Source organism: Stegastes partitus, unplaced genomic scaffold, assembly GCF_000690725.1.
Source record: "Stegastes partitus isolate 25-593 unplaced genomic scaffold, Stegastes_partitus-1.0.2 Scaffold121, whole genome shotgun sequence".
NCBI lineage: Eukaryota > Metazoa > Chordata > Actinopteri > Pomacentridae > Stegastes > Stegastes partitus.
In genome coordinates this window covers 548,303-570,868 of record NW_007577852.1, presented here as the reverse complement: position 1 = coordinate 570,868, position 22,566 = coordinate 548,303, and the positions used below count along the sequence as shown (strand labels likewise).

The 22,566-nt window shown below is 42.8% G+C and overlaps 1 protein-coding gene across 1 annotated transcript in view; it reads left to right on the top strand.

The window, feature by feature from the left end:
• Positions 1-720: 720 nt before the first annotated feature.
• cadm1a (cell adhesion molecule 1a) overlaps positions 721-22,566 on the top strand; it is a 161,890-nt gene continuing 140,044 nt past the window's right edge. Inside the window, exon 1 of the mRNA XM_008278372.1 lies at positions 721-826. Within this exon, the coding sequence (XP_008276594.1) occupies positions 721-826 (106 nt within the window). The remainder of the gene's footprint in view (positions 827-22,566) is intronic.

Below are 22,566 nucleotides of genomic sequence, written 5' to 3'. Positions count from 1 at the left end.
GGATGGATGGATAATGATTGATAGGTAGATTTTATATGCACATATAATGAGAAAAATATCTATTTTTTAACAGATTATCAGTGCCTGTAGATATTATACACGTCAGAAACACATTCATGCAATGTTTTTGTTCTGATAACTATAATTAAACAAAATACCCCTCATTTATCAAACAACTTTCTGTAAAATAGCAGAACTACTTGGTATTTTTCAGTTATTTGTCCTTGAATATATATAATTATTTTGTGTAATATTAAACTTGAGTTAAACAGTTTGATCGTTTGAATAAAAAGGTAATATTTGTTAAATTGCAAATGTATCTTTAAAGCTGTTCTGTGTTCAAAAAAATTAAAGTTTTTAAAAATAACTTCACAGCTACAGGTTTTTAGTGTCATTTTGTCTTAAACATGTTGATTTATTTTGCAGTTTTAAGGAAATGTTCTCATTAAACTATTATGAAATCAACATTTTGAAAAAAATCTGGACAATCTAAACCTTCTTCTAATCTGTTTTCAGCCAAATCTGTCTGTGAACCTGTTCACAGGTGTGTGTTTTTGTGGACTCGTGTGGTTTTTAATGATGGATCCTCTTCTTCTTGCAGCGGGGAGCAGCATGAGCGACTCTCCCTGAATGTTGACCTGATTTTTCCTGTACTTTACTTGCATGAACCTCTGTGCACTGGCAAACGGGGGGCTTTCATCTTTTAGTTTTGGGCTTTGAATGCTAACCTCCCTTTCTGTTTTTTTTTTCTTCCCTCCTCCTCCTCCGCCTGTACCGCTCTCCCACCTGCCCTCCTCCTCCAACACAGGAGCTGCACAGGACATAGGTAAGACCTCCCCCTCGCCTCCTCCGCTCCTCCCCACCACATCCTCTCGCCACGCTTCAGCCATGCTTCCTCTCAGCGCTCATCGCTCTCTCACATTTACATTTCTCTCTCCGATCGCCTCAGTCCATTTCATTCAGATCTCATGCAGCCGTAGCTTCAGACCCGATAACGCAACGATCTGAAGAGTTTTAGTCCAAAACAAGACGGGATTTTGTCAAAACCTTTGTGATAAATATTAAACGAGTTTCTAGTCACACAGCTGCTTTGCATTCCATCGTAATTAACACATTAAGGTTTCATTCTCCATGTTTTAATGTGCCTTCAATAAGCACATAAACTGAAATACTGACACGAGAAGTTCTGTTGTAGAGACAAAAGGAAGTCGTGGATTTATTTTATATTAATTGTCCTCCACGTGATTGAACTGTGACATAAATCCTGTAAAAAAGAACAAAAAATCTGGTCAATACCAATAAAAAAACCCAGAAGTAAGAGATGTTAGATGCTGTTTTAGAGCATCTGGTCTTTGCTTGTGGCCTGTAGTTGATCCACCAGCAAAAACACGTCCATGTGTTCTAGCATGTCTGGACTACTAGTGGTAGTATTAGTTATAGTAGTACTGTTAGTAGTACTAGTAGTAGTTCTTCTAATGCACTGTTGACAAACCTCATGTATGCTGACCTTGTCTTGGAACACCTGTACGATTTAATGCAATCCAGTGTTGCACAAATCCCACATTTAGGAAGATTATTCCAGTTTTTGCTGACACTGTTGGACAAGTGTTCACTGAGCTCTATGTCTGTGTTTAACTGGATTTCAGAATTAATTTCTTATTTTTAGTCCCACAAAAGTTGTCTCTGTACAACGAAGCGCTCAGATATGTTTTGAGGAAACTGCGTTTTCTCCCAGATTACATTTGTGACGTATCACGGGTGCATTTCGAATAATAATATCGTAAATAATGATTAATTTATTTATATGGCAGCTTTAGAAAATGCAGAGTTTACAAAGTGCTTTGACAGACAAGCAAAGAAAGACGATGTTACAGAAGAAAGACAGGCCAAAGAGAAAGCAAGAAAAGAAAAAAACAAACACAGTGAAATTTACAAACAGATTTTCTATATGAATGAATTAATGAGCAATTAGTGCAAATAACCAAACGAAGCGTCAAAAACGCTGCGGCACAGAATAGACGTAAAGAGACGACGTCACATTAAAGCAAATCGATTTTAAAATGTGATTTATGACATTGATTTACTGATTTAAGCGTCACTCTCAGGCCGTGAACCGGTTCATCCGGGGTCAACGCTCCCGTTACCGAGCCCGGGGCCGGACCCGGGGCCGGACGAGAGTCAAACGTGATCAATAAAATCTTTAAATCAATTCCAAAACGGACAGGCAGCCAGTGGAGGGAAGCCAGGACGGAGGTGATGTGATGCCGTCGGTGCATCCTTTCTATTTATTTTATTGCTTCGCTGATGCTCCTTTTCCAGCAGCCAATCATACGCTGAATGGGGCTCATCATCCGTCGCCATGGTAACCCAGAACATGGAGGCGAAGCTTCAAACATGCAGTGAAAGAATCTACCGAGTAGTTTTAGTGCCTCAACAGTGAGTGAAAGCTGAAACTAAACCAGTGTAACAAGTGACAGGGTGACTCTTTCAAACTAAAAGCCTGTCCTACACGTCACAGTTTTCAAAATAAAATCACATTTCTTTTAAAAAATGTAAGGAAATTACAGTTTAGTTATATTTTAATTTTGTGGTTTGGTTTGTAAATGTCATCCAGAAAACATCAGAAACAGCTTCAACGTTAAGGCTGTGAAGCTCAAACTACATCCTTTATAATAAATCTACAGTAAAATCAGCACCTCTCTGACAACGTCAATCAAACCCGAACGTTGTTTCTTTGTAATAATAATAATAATAGTTCATTTTATTTGTATAGCGCTTTTCAAGAACTCAAAGACGCTTCACAGGATAAAAGCAAAGCAATAAAAGCATTAAACAACAAGCAATAAATACAAAGGTAGACAATATAGAAATACAGCAAGCAGGTGAAAAAATAAAAAATAAAAAAACAAAAAACAATAAACGTGGATTTTAGGATTTTTGCACTGCTTCAGATTTTAGAGGCTCACCCGACAAAGTGGCCTGTGTTGGTGGATGAAGCTAATTAAAGCTGCGTTTTAAGCAACGTGAGGAAAAATCAGCCTCATCCGATAATTTAATTCAGATAATTCAAGTGCCATGGAGGTGAATTAGGATCTCAAACACGTTTCTGCCTTTTTGAACAATAACATCCCATCACCATGTGGCTAAAGCAGTTGTTATTAAGCGCTACTGAATGAATGAATGTTATGCGCTAAGGCACGTCTGCAGGGACGAGTTGGGAAGGTTGAACGTCATTAGGAGGCTTCGTCTGTTCCATCATTCGGCTTTCTTTGACATTTTAACGTCCACGCTAACATCGTTTATTGCAATAAATCTGCAGCGACTGTGTGGACGCACGGTGTGTATCTTCAGTTTGGTGGCCTGACCGTCAGAGCGTAGAAGCTGCTCACTGGAAAATCCTCCAGCTGGTGCCCCGAGTTCGACTCGACAAGACACGAGGACACGAGGATGGCCGCTAATCTATTAACGCTTCCATATATATATAAATATATCGGTTCCTACGCAGCTATCATTGAGGTTTAGCGCAAAAAAAAAGAAAGAAAGAAAGATAGCCACCTTTCCAAGAAGCGTGCTGTAAATCAAGTCATGACGCCTCTCCAAATGCCTTCACTCCCCCTCTCCCCTGTCTCTCCTCTACCGAGCCTTTTAATCCAATTAGCAGTGCCAGCGACAGTTATTTATATGTACATGAATTAGAATTGAAGAGCAAGAGATCCTCCCTTGGGGCTGATTGGATGGAGCCCAGTCCTTCACAGGCCCGTCCTCGGTCACAAACCCGCCGTCGCTTCTTCTGCAGCCGATCAACCAACAAAAGCGGCGATCTGGCGTTGACAGCCGTCGTCATCTCCTCCTTTTGACTTTGATGTGAAAACCAAATCACTTCTTCTTCTTTTTTTTCTTTCCTCACATCCTCGGCGGTGAAATACTTGTTGTTTCATCTTCTCAATGTTTTCTAAAACCGTCACAATTAAAGAAATATTTGACACATTCAAATTGGGACGCTCTAATAAGCTGTCTTCAGGTTCATCTCAGATCTGTGTTCCTGTTGCATTGCGTTGCGTGGACTGAAATAGTGGGTGTGCCAAATGAGTGTGTAAGCTGCCAAATCTGGCTCGCTTACCCTTTTGAACTATTTGCCAATGATTGCAGTACTTCAGAGGGTTAGGAAAAGTCGTGTCGCACTGCTGCCAGCGCACCCATTTGAAGGTTTTAAGGGTTTTAACAATATGCTTGAAATACATTTGTGGAAAATCTGACAAAAAAAATAAAAAATGTTGGATTCATCGCTGACGGCAGCTTCCGTCCAGTCAAACAGACTTTTAATGTTTACAGTTTGTTAATCGGCACAGTTGTTAGCCTGCAAAGTCACTTTAGCGTTTCATTTGTAAAATTATACACTTATGGTTAGTTATGAGTCAATTAAAGAACTCGATAAATGTTCCAGATGGCTTCTTTTGGCTCCAATAAATGGAAATCAACTCTAGAACTGCATTAGCTTTTGATTACTCTTTATTTATTTTTCACTTTGGAACAAGTGCTCCTCTTCTGTGCCAAACGTTTTTCCAAGTTTACAATAAATCAAAGTGAAATAAAATGTAATAGGAGCAAAAAAAAAAGACGGAGAACACAAGCCAACAAGGGGCAGACAACAAAGACGGCAGACTTCCGTGGCCTGGATTTACTTTAAAGTCGCTCTTCAGTCGTTAATTAGTCCCATAAAAACGCATCTGTTATCAGAATTACAGAAAAACAGCTCAGATAGAAGTCTTCCTCTGAAACGTACAGATCTAAACTTCTCTCTCCAGCCTCTCCTCTGCACTCGCTGCAGCTCAAGCACACCAGCTTACCTTCAGCTCGTATTTCATCCATATGTGTTTGAGCTAAAAAAGGATTCTGAAGAAGAATAACGGCACAAAATCTGCAGGTTTACAGAATTGGTTCTTGAGGTTTATTTCATATGAAACCCAGGAAGTCATTTCCTGCCTCAAAGAGTAAGTCTTAAAGAATGCTGAGCCAGTCTTTTAGATGTTAGCCGATCATTCTTCGTCGTGTCCACCACTAGAAACACCAACAGCCACCTCAGGGCAGCAACTTTTGACTGAAACCACTGAAACCGAAAGTTGTGCAGAGAAGTTTCGATGGTGCTCTGCTGGTTTTTCTTTGATGGATTCTAATGACGATACTCGTCTCTCTGCGTGCAAACGTTCCACCACTACTCCAGCCGTCGTTACTTTGACAGTTTCACCCCAACAGTGGTGCGACGTTGTGGTGCGGCCAGATGAATATCTACTAGAGAATGGGCTGGAAAGCCAGACTGGGCTACCAGAGGAACAGCACCAGACACATCCAGTAAATGGTTGGACCAACAAGTGGAGCTGCTTTGGAAAAGTGATAATATGCTGGCTAACATATTGATCACTACACGGAATATGCTAATCACTGATCAGGTCTTCTGAGGAGGTTCGGTCTGCAGTAAGCTTTGGACCCAGCTGTGCCCGGCTTTGTTCAGTGGACTGTAGATGTAGTCCTCCATCCTCCTCAAACTCATGAGCCCTCATTTATGTTCCCACAGATCTTTACTTTAAATGTTCCAGTGCCTGTACTCGATCAGACACAGTCTCCACAAAATGACGTTCCCATAAGACTAAACTACATTCTCAGTTAGCAAACCTATTTGGAAAGACAAGAGCAGAGCTTTAAACATGCAGTGAAAGGGTTGCATCTGATGCCAGAAGTTAACCAACATGTCTCACAAAGCGTCATGTTCTCCTAAACATGTGGTCCCTGAAACGAACCAGAAAGCAAGTCGGAACCTGGAGTAAACAATGACAGAAACAAACCCGTTCAGCCATCAGGGGACACAAATCCTGATCTACTTCCTGTTACGTGCCTCCATCCTCACTTCCTGCGTCCTCATGCAGATCCTGAAAAACCTGCTTCCTCCTGACGCGTCACAAGTTCAAAATTAAATTCCTTCAAAACGATTAATGCAGTTTAGTCGTATTGGAAGATAACTTTGTGGACGCGCGGTCGACTTGGTCGCTACGAATAAAAGATGTCATTAACATGCGAGGTGAACATTTGAACTGATCGTTGAGATTTTAGGTTTACAGATTGATCAGAAACAGAACTGCAAAACCAGCTACAAGTTTAAATCAACACGATACTATTATTCCATCACCAAAGAAGAAGAACCAATCAAATCCACTCAGGAATTATAATTTTGACTGATATTGATTATTTGGGAATATTTCTAAAAAGAATAATTTCTGACCTGAGAGCAAGAAAAACTTCCTGTCAAAGGTCACAGCGTTTCCTTTGCTGACCGACCACAACAGACACGAGTTCTTGTTTTTTTTTTGTTTTGTTTTGTTTGTTCCTGCTCGGACGACCGTCGTGTTTGTTCTGTACGCCAATCAATAGACGGGGAGACGTGAGAGGATGGAGGTGGGCTGAGGGAGGCAGCCGCTAAGCACAAGGAGTCTTATCCATGTGTGCACAGACGGGCTCTTTAAACACACACAAACATGCATTTATGTGTTTGCAGCCGCACACACACACACACACACACACACACACACACACAGTGCAGCTCAGATTAATGACTAAATCAATCACACGCATACAGTGTTTGCTTGTCATCCTGTATGCCTTTCTTTTAGAACACAGGTTCAATTTCCCAAGCTACTGAAGCTCTATCAGCGTTTCCTCAGAATATGTATTCAGCAAGGTCATCTCTCACTGCACCGAGACATTTCCCGGCTCCCAAGGATGTGTCTTTGCTATTGAAATGTCAATAGTCCCCAGTTCAATGCATTGCAATCTACATTTGTCAATACGTGAGCTGCTTAGAGCCACACCGTGAGCCGAGGACGCGGCTCGTTCATTAAGCACGCCGAGTTTTTTTTTTTTTTTTTTTGGCTCGGCCCGACTCCCGCCGACTCTGATTTATTCAGGGAAGAGCTGGATGTGGTCTGAATCCTGCTCCAGCTCTCAACCGGTAAAACAGATAAATAAATTAGCTTTTGAAAATTTATTGAAATTTTCGTCAAGGTCAAAATTCGACACTATGGCGGGTTCTAATTTTGCAATGGCAAAAAAAAAAAAACCCGTATCATTAAACTTGATTCTGCTGCTTTATTATGACGGGAGGAGGAGGAGGAGGAGGAGGAGGGACGATTGATAAAATGTAAAAGGTAAAGGAGCCGCATGCCGTAAAACATTACGACTGAAATTACGGTTTACGGGGAGCAGCGAGGTTGGACTTCCTGCTCTTGGCTTTGCTGACGATGTGCTCAGAGTGAAACAGCTTCAGTCTGTTTAGGACAAAAACGACAAAGTTAAATAAAATACACAACATTAAAACCGCTGAATGCAAAACTGCTTCTCCGACAACCACCTGAACGCTGCCGCAGACCAAACACACATCCATCCCTCCCATGCAATAGGCGGAACAATACCACACAAAGCCCAAAGCGATGACCCAGCGTCCCCCCAAAACTCCCCAGATCCCAATTCGATCAAGTATCTATGGGATGCATCCGAACAAACCAGTTCTGCTGAGGCCTCACCCCGCAACCCACAGGACCCAGAGGACGGGCTGTCAGTGTGAGGCGTCTGCTGCCGGTGCCAGACACCACAGCGCTCCCCCTGAGGTCCTGTGTCCATGCCCTGACAATTCAGAGCTGTTCTGGCAGCACAACAGGGACCCGCACAGCGTCAGGCAGGTGGGTTCTGGTGCCGGGGCTGGTGGACGCATTGTAGGGGAAATGTAAGAGGAAGTTAGCGTGATTTTATTTTGTTCTTGTTACCATAAAAGGACCAACAATGGGTCGGTCCGGCTTAGAAATGTCTGTCTTCAGTTTCAAAAAGCCAAAAACAGCAGAACGATGTCGGTGCCGTGTTAATGCTAAAGACTCCTCCTTTGAAAATCCTTTTTTTTAACCTTGTTAGTCTGTCCATGTGGTGTTTCTTTTATATGTCATGAGTGAAATACAGAGTCAACACCATCGCTGAACACTTCCACCTTTAAACTTCAGTGACAATTGCAAAAAAAAGAAAAAAAACCCAACGCAGATTCAGATTTCTAAGGTTTTATACGTACCAGAAACAAAGAACCGGTCCCGTCTTTGTTCATGATGAGGCTTTCAGCTTCATTATTCTTCTTCAGAATCAGTTTCCAGTTCAAAGCAGCTGAATTACTCCAAATACTGAGTCCAAGGTGAGCTGGTGTGCTCGAGCTGAAACCACCTAATCCGTTATTTGTATGGAAACACCGTCGAAATACACAGATAGGAGTTTTTTTATCCAACAAACTGAGCAGACTTCAATGAGAAACATCCCCAGTTTGGTGTTTCCTGTAGCTTTCAGATGGTATCTACATTTGATTTGAGGACGTGCAGTTTTATTGGAACTACCTTCACATACGAGGGTTAAACTGGAAGATGATCTCTTCGGTGATCCGCCATAAATTTACCGGATGTCGCCAGGTTGCATTAGTCTAAAAACTCCTAGCAGCGCATTTGCATTCATATTAGACGTATAACTCAAGTATATTAACTGTAGCATTGCTAACGGCGTCTCGGCGAATCCCCCCCACGTCTCCTGTTGCTTTAAACTGTGACAGCTCTTTGCTGCGATGTGATCCGATGCGCTGAGAGCGTAATAAAATCTAAACGGTTGAACTCTGACCACGGACACGTCTTGATCATTAAGGAGAATGGCACAGCTGTTTTGCCGGCGCCTTTTTTCTAATTAAACTGTCATAATGTAGACACAACAGAACAGTGCCTGCTTAAAGTAATTATCTCTGACATTTTCAGATGAACGACATTTGTCTTGCCGCACGCCGTCGTCGTCGCGCGAGAAAAACAAACTGTTTAGCTTAAACATAGCCATACGTCGATCTGACTCCCGTTACGCTGCTACAAAAAGCTTTACGGTGAAATATAGAGTTTTTTTTTAGCAGTAATATTCACGGTTTATGATCCTGGGCGGCGCTGATCTCGCCTCGCTAGACAGAGTAATCTTCTAATACGAGACGGAAAGCAAAAGAAATGGTCCAGATGTTTCCTCGAGGCCATCTCAGGCTGTCCGGCGAGAGAGGAGGATGATTAAATATGCATAAATCAAATCAGGTTTTAAGACTTTGCAATCACGGTTTTGTATAATTCAGCTTCCGCCTGATATTTACAGTACGGGCTGTTATTAAATATTCATTCTTTGATTAGTAGACGTAATAATATGTACTTTCTCAACAGTGGGTTGCGCTGTCATTTTATGATGATTAAATTATTTGTCTTAATTAAATCATCATAAAATAATAAACGACTGCGCGCGGCCCTCGACAGTTCAGTCACATCACAACATCCAGCCAAAGTGAGCCCGAAGAATTTTGCTGTTTCCTTACGACAAGGAGAAAAATGCTCCGGTTCTGACCTGCTTCAGAGAGAGATAAGAGAGATGGAGTTTCAGTGCATGAATAAAGCAGGAAGTGGTTTGTAATTAGAGAACCTGTAAATACACCTGACTGTAGAGTCCTAGTGTTTAAAAGACAGTGACATGAGTGCGGTGTTTTCTGCAACTCCTTTTTGAAAATGCCATAAAGAAAAAGTGATTAAAATAGTTTCAGAATTGCCGTTTATATTTTGCACTCTGGTCGTTTTGTGAAATCTGCTGCAGCTGGACACAGATCCAGAAAAGAAAGACGTTTCGAAGCGTCGTAGCGTTCCAGCCACGGACGTAAAAGCTTCGCGGCAAAGTGTAGCTCCAAGTGAAGCAAAGAAACCCTCAAGAGGAGCACACAAGTTTTAGTAAATGCACTTGGAAAAGAGCAGCAGACAAAACTAACAGAGATGGAGTATCGACTGTTCCTCACAGCTGCCTTCCAGGAACTACAGAGACGAAATCAGAAAAGCCGATGGACTCCCGGCGTCGGTGCTCTCTGCTGCACGCTGTGATCTCGACGCCCCTCGACTGAACTGTGGCCATCGGAGCTGCATGAATCCATCAGTGTCATATAAACATGAAGTACAATTAAGAGATGCTCAACCCACAGAGAGTCACGACTCATATTTGCAGCTGTACTCGTTTGTTAGCTTGTTATTTGGAGTGCATCTTCATCGTAGATGGTAGATGTTGGTAGCTTTGTGGTTGGACGGTTGGATAGTTGGCCCGTAGCCTCGTCCTTTGGCCGTAGATGAAGCGCTAAACCCTCCGTGACTCTCCGTTACAACTTAAAACAACCGCACCGGGCATTATCCCGTCAAATAAATGTCTTTTGTTTGCAGACAAGTCATACGCCCACTGACATTTTTCACTCCATCATTAAATCTGTCTTCTCATACAGCCAAATGTCACTTTATTTTTTAGCCAGCATGTCCGGAGAGCCGGTGCAGAACAGAACAAGATAACAGTTGGTTTTTAAATATAGCAACCGAGCCTCTTACAGGTGGAGTCTGTGATTGTAAGTAAAGAATCAGATCTTCCACCAATCAGAAACCGACTAATGCTGCCTTTAATGTGATGGGGTTCCTCCACGTAAGCAAACTGCAGCCTCCGTTTGAGAGGTTTTGCTAGCTTACACAAAGAATCTGCTTTATTTTCCTCTCCCGTTCCCTCCCATATAAAACTGAGCCTCACTGCTGCTCTCGAGCTGTGTCCCAAATCGTGCCTGGCCTCCGTCGGCAGTGTAATCTACACTGGCATGGAGGGTGCTTGAAAATAATTTTTGTCCATAGCATTTGTGACACTCGTCAGTCAGCTGAAGACAGTTTGTCCGCCTACTGTTGGCTCTCCAAACTTTGCTGCGGCGCTGCTTACACACTGCTGACATCTCCAATCTGCTGTGAATGTGGGCCACAGTCAGACTACACAAGTGTGTCTCCTGCACAAATAAGGGGGTCCAGCCTCACAGGGATCTAGCTCGTTGGTGCAATCCTCATTCAGTGCCGGAGTCAACAGTTTCCATTTTGTTACCCTGAAGGTGCCGTACAGCGCTGTGTTCTTTAGCTCCCTGTATAATTATGCACTCAGTTATACATTCTGCTAATCAGCCCATTATGATTATTTTCCCATCATGACACACCTTTGGGTGCTGCTCACTTGACAGGTAGAGTGCACAGCTGTGCGTTTCCAGAGCTCTTTCTTAGGAACAGACCTTTGTCATCAGTTGTTTGTCGCTTGTCGCGGCCCCTGAAGAGTAAACCTGCTTCACCCAGCATGTGTCAGGGGTTGACGGTGAGATATCCCCCTTCCTGCTCTCTCACGCTGTTCTGCAGCTGCCTGACTCGACATAATATCCACATGACTGGCTGCACATTTAAAATGGCTCAGTCAGGATACACAGTCGCTCTACAGTACAAACTGTCTTCCACCTGCACTCCTTCTCTCTCTGGAGGTGACTTCTTCTGCAGCTTAAACGTCTTCAAACAAAGACGAGAACGCTCTACGTGGAGCGGCAAAAATATTTTGGATGCTAAATTTTCCTCCCCGGTTCATGCAGGATAAGCAGATGGCAAATTCAGTTTGTGTCAGAGCCGGATATATCAGCTGGCCAAAGATAGATGCTCCAGGAAATAAATAAAATAGAGTTTGATCAGCAGAGTGCGCTCCAGTACAGTACATGTAGCAGAGCAGACGATGGTGCGGAGTCAGGTGGTGTCTTCATGATAAGCTGCTGCTGAAAAGTTAATGAATCGTCTGATATATATATATATATTGCTATATCTATATTGGAATTTCTATGTCTTCGTCCGCATCAGCTCCATAAATCCAGCGTTGGTTGGGCTCTGTTAAAAAGCCCCGTTAACAGACTTAAGGTTTAAGTTTCTATTTCATTTGAAAAAGCTTAAATAAAGACATTTTGCAAGCGTTTACTCTCAGGAATTGAATTTGTAGCTATTGCATTTAACAAAGGATGCATATGTTCTGCAGGTTTATGCTGAGTGTTGCCTGCTTAGAAAAAATAGGGTTAAATGAATTCCCTCATGCAAGAAATGTGTATTAGGTTTAAGATTCTTATCGCCGCTGATTCTCTAATACAAAGTTTAAAAAAAAGGTTTATTTCCATTTTTTCTAGCATCCTAATAACGTTATCTTCTCTCCTGTTGGGCCCACATTCAGGATACTTCTATGACACGACAATCTCCCTTTTTAATTAAGGATTTAAGCAGGTTTGGACTCGTTTCAGATTTCATAATCTGCCAGAGTGGGAGCTCGCTGTGATTTTGTACAGTATGCAGCTTTCAGAGCTGATGCGACGCTGCCGTGTAAAGATTCTGAAACCTAACTGGCAGTTATGCTAAACGATATCGGTCGTGTTCGCCGCCTGACCAAAAAGACCGACAAATTCAATCAAACAGTCAAAGTGTTTCTAGTGGATTGTGTTGCTGACGGCCTCGTCGTGTCTCTGCGTGCAGTTTGGACGGCCGCCATCGTTAAAGTTATTAAAATAAACAAAACAAATCCAAACCTGCTCGTTTGTTGTTTTCCCACATCTCAGTGTTATCATAGAATTTATAGCCAAAGCAACAAAAAACAAAAAGCCAAATTAAACTAAACCACAATCATCCTTTAAACATGTTTTATTCATTTTGTCAAAACAGAAAACATTCAATAGCCGAGGAGGCATCGATGCTTAGAGGAGACGGTAATGAGTCATGATGCGATGGAGGACGGAGGGATGCTGCCGTGCCCTCTACCTCCCTCAGCCGTCCTGTAATTCTCTCTCTCCTTCGCTGACCCCAGTAAAGGCTCTCGGCTTACTTTTGTTTATCTGACAGGGGATACAGAAGCATCTCCTCCTCCTGCCGCCGCCCCTCCTTCCCCGCTCCGCTCCGTCTTTCTTCCCTGAAAGATATTTCCAAATGAGTGAGCCCAGACCACAGCTGCCTCTCTGACGCATTAATCACTTGGCTGCCACCCTCCTCTTCCTCTTCCTCCTCCTCCTCCTCCTCCTCCTCCTCCTACATACATATTGGCTCATGGATAACCCGGTTTGACTCACATAAGTGAAGGCATGTACTGCCACCGCCGTGTCACACAAACACACGACGGGAGAAAACACACCGGGATAATGCGCACAAAGCGTCCGCCCACCACTCAAGTGATCTCGACTTTCTATTCTCCACCAGCCCCCTTCTCCTCCACCTCCTCCTCCTCCTCCTCTCTCCATCCAGCCATGGCTCCCACATGACCCTCCATTTTCCTCATCATTAGCGACACCAACAAGCAGCCGCATTCCATCCATCCCTCCCCGCCTCCCTCTCCGCCACCCTTCCCGCCTCCCTCCCTCGCCGCTCCTCTGTTTACTTCTCGATTTCTTTATTCGATCCCAGCACAGCGCCCTCCTCCCTCCCTCTGCCGGGCCGCGGGAGGCGGGGGAAGCCTGTTTTTAGATGTTCATTTGGAGGCAATCTTACGTAATGACGCCGACGACGCTGCACCTGCTTTATGTAACCGCCGTGTCAGAGATGCATCCTGACAGAGAGACCGGGCCTAACGAGGCCCAGTCGTCACCGGCTTCCTCTACGTAACAGCCATTTAATTATTTCTAAAACCATCCATATCCGGTAATTATACCAAACTTTGAGAAACACCTGCAGCTGCCCGGATCGATATTAATTTCACAACGGACCACCTTGTGCGCTGCGATGTGTTTTAGCTCATTAGCTGTGTGTCCGCGGCGTGTTTTTAGCAGTTTTTTGAAGTAAAGCGACAGCAAAAGTTCATGGAAACGGATAAATTAGAAGAAAATCGGAACCAATTTTGCAAAACAAACAGAAAAAGAAAAAGTTTATGTGCTCACTTGAGGTGGTTTTTGACTTAATGCGCGTAACGGGAGATGGACACGCCTTTTTTTGGAATAAGTTTTGATGCAGCGAGCGTTTGTTGACTTCTTCTTCTGTTGTTTTTGCCCCTAGATGTCATAAAACGTCACCAACAACATCTGACGTGAAAGAATAATGAGAACTTTCTCGATTTAAAAAGAACAAATCTGAAGAATTCTCTCAATATTTTGTTTCTTCGTCGTCTTCCTGATGTTCAGCAGTTTTTTTATTTTATTTTACCTGCCGTGCTTATCATGCTCTCTGCTGCCACCTGCTGGCAAAACTGTGCAGCCGAGTTTATTTGCTCCACAACAAATAACAGAAAAAAGCGAATTTGTTTGCAAACGGTCGCTTCTATCACTAAAAAAGTTCTATTAAACCAAAGATGTACGATATCTGTGAAAATGAAGGAAATTAAAGTGGAAACCAGAGTAAAACTTGGACTTTAATCAGTCAGATATCCAGAAACGTGACTCCAAATGAATCCTAATTCTACCCCCGTCTGCCGGATGCATACATCCAGGCTACGATATGCCCTAAACTCACATCTCAGCAAACGTTCAAGCTTCATTTTGAGCTCTTTGAACTGACAGTCATTCTGGTCATATTTCAGAAACCGCTGCAGTTTTGCAGTGAACGCAGGAAAACAACACTCAGCTTTTCTAATCTGTTTCTAACGTTGTTAAGTCTGAACAACTCGTCTCTGCGTGAACCCAAAACTGATTCTGAATAATGACAAAGAAAGCTCGTAAAAACAACCAACAGACTCTTTTGAGACAGTTTATTTCAGTCCTAATACGTCCTCGAGCACTTAAAAAACATCCAGTCAACATGTCAACAAAAAAACTGGATTTTCACAAGAGATGGTCTGAAAGATGTTTGTGGGATCAGTGTTGGTAAGTGGAGTCAGTGGTGATCGAGGCACAATATTAAGGAGGTAGAGATTATACTTTTACATTTTTAAAATTAGAAATAGCTGATTATGCGTAGGTAATCAATGAACCATTAGTTTTCCTGCTACGTCATGATTGGTTTTAGTCAATATTTACGACGGAGCAACACGTCTGAGTTCAGCTTCAGATCGGTTCTATCACTCTAAGGTGAGTTTAAGCCAGTTTTAAGCGATTCAGCGTCACAAATCAGATCCTTTTCATTACAAACATGAAGTCTTCGTCAATCTAAAGCTACTTTCAGCAGCGATGTCTCCGCTGAAGTGATCAAAACCTTCCCCCACCGTATCGGGAGACTTCCTCAGTCGTGTCCTCTGTGTTTAAAACGATGCACTCTTGATGTGAAGTGGCCTTTGGCGAACAAAAGAGCATTTAAACTCATCTGGAGCTGAAGCAGCATCCGCTTCGATTTCGTGGAACATGCAATGTGCTAAATACACGACATTTTATTTTGCTGACGCGTCGTCATCACCTTCACCGGTCCTTTAACCCGGCCCGAGTCACAACCTGGGTTTTGGTGACTAACGTCTAGCTTTGGAGATTCTTTGTGACTCTTCATTCGAGGCCCAAATGTTCTCCTGAATCAAACAGATTTATCACAAAGTGTTGTGAAGTTCTCAGCGAGTGAATCTCAGTGTCACACCTGAGCTCTCATTTAGTGTCACTCTCAGGATCAAATCTGATCTTTCTGACAGACTGTGATCCAGTTTAGAGCCACTGTCATGGTTCCAACGTGGTGATCCTTAACTCAACGTGGCTTACAGATCACTGAATCACCTCCTAGATCACCGGTTAGCAATCAGAGCTTTTTAAGCACAGTTCTATTCCTGAACCAGAACAAATAAATACTGTGAATGATGGATACCAACCTCCCTTTATGGAAAACGTCACATTCTAACATGCAAAAATCTGTTTACTACACCTCAGGACGATTTTGCGACACTTGACTCGAGTGTTTTCGTTTTGCGCTGCTTTATTCTTCTGTTCTTCTACATTTCAGAGGGAAATGTTCTACTTTCCAGTCCAGTTTATTTACCTGACAGCTTTTTGAAGTTGACGATTTGACATAACGGATAATAAAACACGGCACATAGTTTCCAAACCTTCTGGCCTCCTACAGCGTGGTGGTTCGTTGTTACCAATATTCACCAAATCGTGACACATCACATCATATAATAAATGTTCCAGTGACCCGATATCTCACCAGAAACTCTGAGGACAGATTTGTGTTTTTCGTTAATCGTGTTTGGAGCCTTCGGATTCGTCTTCTGTTTGCTAAACCGCAGCAGCTGCAACAGTAACCTGCTGCTGAGGATTCATTTCTGATAATCTAATGACGGCGGATGGAATAATACATCAGTCAGAGAAACCCGAGCAGGACTTTCTCTACATCCTGCTTTGGTAGAATTTTCTTCATGCAGGACGTTCACTTTGAAGGGAACATTTTTATGTCTCTGCATTGATGGTTTTAGTGAAATAAAGCCTCTGATTCCTACTGTATTGTTCACATCTATGGGAGTCGTAGTGAACTCTGCCACCTCTGGATCCCACCATGTGGGGCTATTCTGAAAACCCCATTCAGCTCCATGTTTGCATCAACCCTCCGAGAACAGCTGTTGCACATTCATCGATAATTGCTCCGTAATTGGCTAATTTTCCCAGCCAAGCTCGTTTTTACAGTACGGCGGCACTGTACCAAGCCCACGTACGTGTTCTGATGTCAGCGGCTTCACTTATCTGTTCAGACAAGCAGTGAATGTGTTTAATTTGCATGTGTAGTCTTAAAGAAAATGTAAAAAAAAAGTGCAGGCAGGAGAAAACAAAATGTAAACATGGAAGTTGGACAGAATGTAAATGCAGAGAACAAGTAAACAGGACTTTTATTTGCACAAACCACAGGATAGCAGCAACGCTCAGAGCTGGAAACTCCTCCACTCAGATGTGGTTTTTTAAAAATATATTTGTTAAAATTTGCATCATTAAGCCCGGCGTGGAGATAAAGGCGTACGGCTGCTGCACACTTACATGCTCACTGCAGGCATGTAACACCCTCCAGAGCTCTTCACACCCGGATCTTACATAATGTGTCACAAATCCACTGTTGCACAAAAGCTGGAGAGGTGGAGACGGTGTTAGCGGCGCCGGGAGGAGGGTGGAGTCACAGGAAGGCATCATGGTCGATACCTCCACTGATGCTGTCACAATGTTAACGTTGCGTCCACGGTCCAGATTGAAACATCACGACAGCAATGGGAGGAAGTTCATCCCGTCTAGCGCCACCGTCTGGTGCAGCACGCTGTGTGTTTATATAACTGCCTTAACTGTGACCCGTCTGCATCTCCAGCCGCCGCCTTTGCTTCATTGACACTTTAAAGCAAAGCAATTTATTAGCAATTCAGTCAGATGCATTATCTTACATGTGAGCGACTCTCAGAGGGGCCTTTCTGCCATCACCAGCTTTAGCTTTGGTCTATTATGGATTACACGGCTGAATAATGCAACGTCAGTCTGGAAGGGAGGATATCGCCACCGAAGGAACAAGTTTAGAGCAACAAACACCGGCAGGCTTCAGAGTGAAGCTGCTCGTGGCTGATATTCACACTCTGGAGGTGCCTGACATATATATAGCATTAGCTAAAGTGCGTTAAACTGGTTGAATGTCACAGCCGTGCATCTGTAAGTGAGGAAACTCCCGTATGCTAAACAGGAAATAATGTAAAACCACAAGACAAAGCCTTCAAATTCAAGGCAACGTGGGGGAAAATAACTCCGTCACGTCTGTGGTGGCCTTCGCTGCTGTTAGGATTAATTTACTCCACTCAGGTTTATGAATTTGAGAAAAACTGCAGCTGTTTATTTTCAGTTAATGACAAAATGCTAAGCGCTCGTCCCGGTGATGCATTGTAATGGTCCGCCCGCTAGGGCTTCATAAAATCACTCACTGCTCCGTGTAACTCATAAAAAGGTACACAAAACATCAATAATAGAGCAGCGCAAATCTGTGAGCACCTCTGTAGTTATTCCACAAAAAAAGGATCAATCTTTAAATACCTATATATATCTATATATGGGCCCGAACTGGGTCGTGATGGGAAAAGGGAATAAAACGCTGTGTTGATTCCTGCAGTCGTGAACATTATGTGCACCTGCAGTCGTGATCGTTTTTATTTTTATAGCAACATATAAAGCATGAAAAATGATTATACACTGACTTACCTTGTTAGAATCTCATTTTGGATAATGAGCGTTGTGGTTTGCGGCTGCCGAGGAGCCGAGTCTGATCATTAAACTGACCGACGGGATCGTCTTCCATAAATTCTGTGTGTCGTGTCTTCGAGCTTTCCTCGCCGACGGTTGTGGTCCACGCACACAGACGAACTGAGCTTTCAAATCCTCGCCGAGAGGGATTCCTCTGTTTTGAAGTGCTCGGGCCGTACAAGGATCTTGACCTTTCCGCTGTCAGTCGGCGCCGCCAGCGGCTCGGTCGAAGGGCCGCTGCGTTCGCGTGCATCGGCGTTGGAATGACAGGCTCCAAATTCAAGTCTCTACTCGTGTCAGATAAAATTTTGAAAAGCAAAAGGCTTCCGCTGCCTTTCACTTTATTTATTTTTTATTTTCCTCTCATGCCAAAGCAACTGCTCAACGTTTAGCTCCAGAAAGAAGTCTGACGGGGCGACAGAAAGACAGAAGATCAGACAGGAAACGGAAAACATCCGTCGCCCAAAGTGTCCCTCACAGCCCGGGGTGGGATGTAACTAAGTACATCTACTCAAGTACTGATCTGAAGTACATACTGGATGTATTTGTGCTTTACTTGACTCTTGGAGTTCTACTTTTTACTTCACTACAGAGAAAGTTTTACACAGAAAACGTGAAGAACTTATAAAATGTGTAATAAATGACCTTACACAGCATTTTATGCAGCTTAGCACAACTGTTTTGATCATTTTGAGCCCATTTGGCACCATTTTCAAAACTATTTGGTGAGTAATTAGCAGATTAATCAAAACTGAACATAGTCGTCATGGTCACAGTGAGTTCCACGTCTACCAACTAAACTATTTACATTCATGCACGAGTCATAATAATCAAATAATCCACCATATAATCAGATTTGCATTGAGCTGTTTGTGTGACGCTTTTACTAAAGTAACTTTTTTCAGTGTGTAACTTTTCCTTGTATGTACTCTTGGTGTGAGTACTTTTACTTCCATGGAGGATGCGGATACTTCCGTACTCTCCATAAAGTAAATCCTGAAGCGACTGCGGTTGTGTTTGCACATAGTTTTCTGTGCAGTGAAGGATCGTGAGCTACGTTTTGGCTCATGTTTTGGCAATACTTCCAAATTAAGTAGTTTTGATTAGGGCCCGACCGATATGGATTTTTTGAAGGTGATTCGATATTTGGCAAAACAAAAATACATAATGAATAAAAAAGCTTTTTTTTTTTGGTGCCTTAACGCTACAACAACAAAGATATGAATCACAGGCAGAACATTTGACTGTTTTACACTTTGTCCTTTAGTATTTAATTAGTATTTATTAGAAAAGCTTCAAGAACAAAAACATGCAGCAGAGCATTAAACATAATATGCATAAAAAGAAAAAGTTTTCCAAGCAAATATGTCTGCAATGTTGGTGTTTTATCTTAAATTTGCTTCGTGCATTCTTCTTTCTATGGAGCATGAACATAACAACCAGCTGTACTGATGAATTTATCTTGAGAATAAGTTAATAAAAATGTAAGTTGAATAAGTTGGACAAAAAGTTTAAAAAGTTCTTTTCTGTAGTTCTCTGTAAACCCGTCAGTGAGAGATCCACCGCTGGACATTCGTAAACTTTCTTAACTCTTCGTCATCTCCATGAACAAAGTTTGACTCGTTCACAACAAGCAGCAGCAAAACCGAAGCTTTTCTGGTGTTGCTGAATTGTTTTGCACACTCTTGTCTTGGAGAATATTTGTGTTTTTACTAAATCAAACTGTACAAAATGAATGAAAGCGACTGTGACACTTAACAGCGTTTAGTGTTTTATGAGAAATTAAGAATATATCGTCGATTAATCGGCAAAACTGCGGCCGATGATGAGTATTCGGTCCTAGTTTTTATAATTACTACCAGCGTGTCAGTTCAACACTATGAAAGCCACGTCGGTGTAGAAATATATTTTCCACTTAACTCAGCCGACTTCAGCTGCACAGCGACTCCCCCGTGTGACTTGTTGAATATGTTTTGTTGGCTTTAAGACGACGACGCACTCCGCACGTCTTTTACGTTCTGCTTTTCCTTCACTAAGAGCTCTCTTGAAAGACTTCTGTCATTTGTAGCCGCTCTCGCTGCTCATGACGCTCTGTGGAGCCCAGAGTTGGCGCTAATGGAAAACTTATACCAAGTCCTGGATTTATGTTCTCAGAGAAGTTTAGACACGAGGAAATAAGAGAATCGTTCAGAAGATCTCTATCACGCGCCGATGATTCACGTGTCGTCAATATTGCAAGACATCTTTTCTTTTCTCACAACGATCACATATTTTCGTCTTGGTAGTAGACGGCGCTAAAGGTGGTCAAACACAAGTGAGCAGACGAAGTGAGTCAAGAAAGTTCAAATCCAAGATTAAAATCATGATATTTTATCAAAGCCACTTCAATCTACATGTTTCACTGAAAATTTCACCAAAAATAAACAGTTTGCACCAGATTCTGTAAAAAAAAAAAGGGAAACTCCTTGGTACGACAAAAGAGAGAAAACATCCTCCGTCAATAGATCAGATGCAGTTTGGCTCAAAAACATTAAACGGTGTCAGCACGGTGGAATCAAAGATGTCGTCCAGTACCGGTAACACCTGGTAACCTTGGTAACGTTATAACTGTGACGTGTTTTGATTCTCTCTGCTTCTAGTCACGTGTGTTGTTTCCATAGAGGTGCAGGACTTTACATTGCAGTGAAAAATGAGGCAACAGTGAGAGAAAAAGAGACGAGCAAAAACAGCCAGAAACTGATGAAGTTCAAAGAGTTTAAACGAGCGACTGAAAGCTCAAGAGAGGATGCTTGTTGTCTTTTAGGTGTTTAATCAGAATCACCGTCTTTCCCGAACACTGACTGCATGTTTTAGTCCAAACTGAAATACACTAAACATGAGATATGATCGGACGTAGTCGTAAATTCATACGTTAGAAACAAGCTCCAGTCATCAGAGGAGTCATTTAGACTGACAGCTATTTATTAATTTCTATTTTATTAAACTTGAATATTGGCTTGAAAAAAATCCCTTATTGCAGCTTTGTTTTCTCCTCCAAGTCCCACTTTTTTTCTTTTTTTTTTTACAACATAATGTTGGAGAAAACGCATTATGTATGAAGGCCAAACTCACTTTCAAGCTCTTCTGCAGCACTTCTCCGTACGTCTCCACTGCATCATTACTCTGCATGATCCATACCCGCCATCACCGTAAACAATGACCTGAGACGTAATAATGCGGCACTCATGCACTTGTTCAGAAGTCAGCTACTCGCAGCAGCCTGACGTACAATCAGGCGCCGTTACACACACACACATCTGTGCAAACATGCAATCAGACTGTCATCAGACGCCGGCAAAAAAAAAAAAAAAACACGGTCGCCCTCAAATAGGCGGCGGCCCGGTGCACGGAGATCCGTGGTTATATCAGCGGGAGCCACACCAAGAGAAAATGATTGTACGCTGCTCGCTAAGCATGCACTCAGATACACATGTCCCTCGAAATGTCAAAGGGAAAATGAACGTCTCCCGATTGGCTGCGGTGATCACAAGCTGTGCAGAGAGCGGCGGCGGCGGCGAAACCACCGTAAATACATAAATTAAGAAAATGCACCGCGCTTTACGATTACTGTACATTGCATCATGCTTCTGATTGAGACAAGGCATGAATAAATGCATGTTTAACAGTGTTTCTAATAAAAAATGCAATAGTAGTGCTATTACCACTAATAACACCACAGGGAGAGCCGGCATGGGAGAAAGAAAAACACATAAGCCGACTGGTGCCTGGGTTAATATTTGATATTTTCAGCAACCTTCTTATCTTTCAATCATGTGTACAAGCGCTGTACACAACAACATCTTCAAACCATCTCGTGAGTCAAATCCAAGACAACACGTATTATGTGTATTACAGCGGGTCTGATGAGAATCTCTGTCCCCCGTCACGGCGGCCATCTGTGCGCCCTAACTTAATATGCATACATTTCTTACAGAATCAAATGGAAATATGCAGCTGTTAGCCCGGCCAAATGGAACATGCCATTTGTTCTTCCAGTGCAGCCTTAGTGGATGTGGGCCTGGGGCTAGCTTTGTACCGCGCAGCGTGGAGTGTCATCGTCTGACAACTTTAATCTAGGATTGGCCGCCCCGACTTTCCGACGTGGATGGCCAAAGGCTGAAATCCCCTCCTTCAACGCCACGGGCCAAATATGTCACCGGCCACTTACAAAGCTGGAACTGTGAGGAGAACATGGCACTGGATGAAAGATACGGTTTTTAAAGTATAAAACGCCTTCATGCTTAGTGCTATGTTGGTGAGAAATTAGTTTAAATAAAGACAAGAAATACGCAGCGTGCTGTTTAATAGCTTGTAGAGTTTAACTGGACGTTTTTGGCTCGTTAGCTTCACGCCGTGGACGATGCCGATGCTGTGATTCGCTGCCCTCCAGGTTGCTGCTGGTGTCCTTTTATTTCAGTCTGCTGAGATAATTACTGGTACCGCATCACCGCTGGGTCCGGTTTAAGGTTTGTGTACACGGCGCTGGTCGG